Source organism: Phragmites australis, chromosome 14, assembly GCF_958298935.1.
Source record: "Phragmites australis chromosome 14, lpPhrAust1.1, whole genome shotgun sequence".
NCBI classification, from domain to species: Eukaryota; Viridiplantae; Streptophyta; class Magnoliopsida; order Poales; family Poaceae; genus Phragmites; species Phragmites australis.
The window spans coordinates 29,815,275-29,819,531 of record NC_084934.1 but is presented as its reverse complement, the minus strand read 5'-3'; the positions used below and the strand labels follow the sequence as shown (position 1 = coordinate 29,819,531).

General features: G+C 45.0%; 1 protein-coding gene across 1 annotated transcript; it reads left to right on the top strand.

The window, feature by feature from the left end:
• Positions 1–708: 708 nt before the first annotated feature.
• Positions 709–3,896, top strand: LOC133891368 (large ribosomal subunit protein eL19x). The gene is made up of 5 exons (XM_062332078.1): positions 709–881; positions 2,749–2,871; positions 2,944–3,257; positions 3,568–3,617; positions 3,706–3,896. Exons 1-5 carry the CDS (start codon positions 770–772, stop codon positions 3,728–3,730), a joined length of 624 nt encoding a protein of 207 aa, XP_062188062.1. The 5' UTR covers positions 709–769; the 3' UTR covers positions 3,731–3,896.
• Positions 3,897–4,257: the final 361 nt, after the last annotated feature.

The window sequence follows — 4,257 nt, the reverse complement described above, 5'->3', positions numbered from 1 at the left end:
GGTCCAGCCCTTCGTCCCCTTCCTTATATTCTTGTACTTCTAACCTAACGTCAATAAGCACTCAATCAAATAAATCTAAATTCAAACTCAAGAGCAAATCCAAAAGAACTCAAAAGCAAAGGAAGAACACCGAGGTAAATGATTCTGATTGTTCTAGAGGGACACATGAGCGCATGACAAAGAGGGAGGTGAAGCCAACTGGCGTGGGGAAATGATGTAGGGGAGGACAGGCAACAAGCCTACGCTCCTCTAAAGGGGCGCCCTAAGCGCCACGTCCCTGGAAATATCTAGAGATATGCTTCCTTTTAGACTTTGTTTGATAGTGCTTCAACTTCGAGATATATATAGAATTTTAATTTTGTAAGATAAAATAAAATAGTTCAAAATATAAACAAGATATCTCAACAAACTCTCAATTTATTCACAGTTCCCGCTTCAAGAATTTTTAATACCAGAAATGATCAGTTTCAAAAATTCTAGCCTGGAGCTCTGCCGACTGCAAAAAAACCCTTAATCTTTTGAGCAATTTGATGTGTTGGAGTTGCCATGAGGAGCTTAATTTAAGCGTTGCCTCCAGCCCGTCTGTGCAAACGCAATTAATGGGCTTTTTGATCGGCCCAATTAATGGGCCGTAGCCTAATAGGAATCACCCAGTTTGGCCCAACTTGAGAGCCACGAAACCGTTTATCCCCGGCAGCTTCAAGAAGCCGCAAGCGCCGCATTTCCCAACCCCTTGCGACGCAACCCCTACACGGCGGCGGCGGCCAAGATGGTGTCGCTGAAGCTGCAGAAGCGCCTCGCCGCGAGCGTGCTCAAGTGCGGCAAGGGCAAGGTCTGGCTCGACCCCAATGAGGTCAGCGAGGTCTCGATGGCCAACTCCCGTAAGGCGCTCCCCCCCCCCCCCCACTCCTTTAGCCTTCTTGCAGCGTGCCGCGTCCATGCATCACCTTGTCGATTGCTCTATTGGTTAGGGTTGCGTGGATCTTTGGATGCGGTACCGATCTGTGCGAGTCGGTATAGTCTCAAGAGGCTATAATTGGTTCGAACGCTACGCCTATCTCATCGATCATTTTGAGCTGGCTGTGGATGGATTTGACTAGTGCGCCTGGCGTAATGATTGTTGTAGGGAATTTTGAAGTTTGGGTGATTTTGATGTAGCATGTCATAGAGATTCCAAACCATTGGTGCCCGTGCAGTGCTTGCTATTCCTAGGAGTAAATGAGCTGTGGTGATCCGTTTGCTAAACTGCTAGTCCCTTGTGGAGTTGTGGTTCGCTGTTGCTGAGGTTCATAGCCATCTAAATGGGTTTGACGCCGATTTCCATGTCAGTTAACATTATAAATGTATATATAGGCGGCGGTGATTAGTTTAGGCCGTGGTTGCTGGTGTTTGTAATTAGTGTTAACACTGGTATGCCATGGTTGTGTAACTAATGCTTATTGTGCACACTCTGATACTTAGTGGATGGATGTGCTTGGGCAAGTGCCGTTTACCCTGAATTCTCATGTGGCACTGCAAATTTATATTCTAGGCTGTAGCTGCTGCTCAATTGCGGTGTATTACCTATGCACAGTCATCAATTCGTCTACAGGTGCTGTGTGCATCTCATGATGCAGAGGCCGGAACGATTTTCCTTTATCTAACAAAATCAATTTGTTTACTATACTGCCATACTAGTCTATCTGATGTAAGAATAATTTGCCCAGTGGTGTCTCAGTGATACTAATAAGGATACAAGCAACTCCATTAGCTTCATCCTAAGTTCCTAACTATTATATCCGACAACCCTTTGGGCACGTGTAACACACCCAGCTAGTGCCTAAACACTTCCTAGCCCACCTAATTGGTGATTAGACGCTAGGTGCTACCCACCATCCACCTAGCATCTGACATTTTCTAGGACACTGGTAAGACTGTACTATTGGAAAAAGAAGTGCACAATCAACTCCCTCTAGGCTGACCATGATTATAACACTTGGTGATTCTGCATGCACAGGTTATACTGTTAACCTAAGGTCATCTCTAACAGAAACTCTAAAAATTCATCCCCTATAACACTATTACAGTATCCTCTATTTTTTTCATCTCTAACAATTACCATATTTTCATACCTTCCATTACTCTCATTATCCCATCGGGCCCACGTGCATATGCTAGCTACAGTGATACGGGAGCCGTATCCGGCCGCAAATTTGCCTTCTCCCGTCCCTAACCCGCTTCACTGTAGCCTAAAAAAAGCAGCTATGCGGTAGCTGTTGGAGAGGGAAGCGGGAGCTATAATCGGCAAATCTACAGTGTTTTGCGGCAGCAGATACCGTCTCTGCTGGAAACGGCCTAATGATGTACCAGTTTCCTTATTTCTCAGCTATTGTTCTGCATGTACATAGGATTGCTGAGTTCAATTGTGATGATAAAGCTAATACATTTACCAGTTCCCATATCACTAAACTTTTAGACCCATTTATATGCAGTTTTCCCCCTTCCTGGCTAAAAAGAAGAGTATCTGCATATTTACACTGTTATAATTTACATTAATGTGGATGCAGCTTTGCTGGGTGTTATGCTTTTCTGCTTGTTATCCCTCCTTTGTTTGTATATATTGCGCATGGGTTCCCGAGTGTTCTGATTATGGTCGTGCTACTAGTTTTCCTTATTTCCTTGTCACTCATTCTGTCGTGCATGATTTTGTGTAGTCTAGCTTCTGAATGGAACATAGGTATCAGCATTTTTTTTAATTGAAACTTACAGGGCAGAATATCCGGAAGTTGGTCAAGGATGGTTTCATCATCAAGAAGCCTCAGAAGATCCACTCAAGGTCCCGTGCAAGGAGGGCACATGAGGCCAAGCAGAAGGGACGTCACTCTGGATATGGTATTTCACAGCAATATATATTAGCTGTTTCCAAGTCTTGTAAATATATGTGCTAATCTGCTCTTTGTACAGGTAAGCGCAGGGGTACCAGGGAGGCCAGGCTCCCCACCAAGGTTCTCTGGATGAGGAGGATGCGTGTCCTGAGGCGCCTGTTGCGCAAGTATCGTGAGGCCAAGAAGATTGACAAGCACATGTACCATGACATGTACATGAAGGTCAAGGGTAACGCTTTCAAGAACAAGAGGGTGCTTATGGAGAGTATCCACAAGTCCAAGGCTGAGAAGGCCAGAGAGAAGACACTTTCTGATCAGTTTGAGGCCAAGCGTGCTAAGAGCAAGGCAAGCAGAGAAAGGAAGATTGCCAGGAGGGAGGAGAGGTTGGCCCAGGTAAGATAGTATTTTACTGATTTAAGTCTGCATTTATTGTTGAACTTGGATGCACCTGTGCTGCTTCATAATATGGATATTGAGACTTCTTGATATGTGGCTTTAGAAATAAGAATCTGAACTGTGTCCTGTTACTAACTTAACCAATTTGGGCAATCTCTATCATTTCCAAATGTTCTATACCTGGGCCAAGTACTGCTGGGGGGACAAGATTGGTTTTTACAAAGTGGGGGGACAGGTTTGAGGTGTAAGGTTTCCTACGTTTTGATGTTTTGTAATCCATCGGTAAATGTATCTTTGTTGCAAATAGGGCCCGAGGGAGGCTGCACCAGCAGCTGCAGCACCAGCTCCAACTGCAGCGTAAGTACCTTGGAATTCCTTCCATTTTCCTTGTTTAGATATTCATGCCACATGATGTAATTTCTGCATTTTTTTTCCAATGTTACAGGGCACCAAAGAAAGCGAAGAAGTGAAGGCTCAACACAGCTTTAGGTTTCTATTAAGGACTAGCCTAAATTTTGGAGCGTCTGAACTGTTTTGCTCTATACCAAGTGTTGTGTCTCATACCTTGAATATCAAATCATGTTTATTCTGTTGGATGTAGCAAAGATGTTTATGCAGAGTTCTTTTAAACAGTTAGCTCAGAGTACCTGCTTATGTTTTATGAACCTAGTTTTACATCGGTTCTAGATGTGTTCTTCTCAAGTCTTTAAGTGTGACTGGCCAGGGTTCAGTTTAGTACCGAGCTTGGCAGGTCCCAGCTCCATGGCCTTGTCTGCCTTACTTCCGCTTATCTTGTGATGATGAACGAAGAAGTCACAGCTTCAATTTGGCTACTATGAAATCTTGCTGGTTTGGAGGGACCTCCGAAGATCATCCACCGCCTTCGGTGCAGCGGCGGCTGGCCGGCCGTGGAATTGCCTGGACGACTGCTTCGGTTGCTCCGTCCTTGTTCGACGTGCCAACCAAGTCGCGCTACGGCCACGGCGCCGTGACGCAT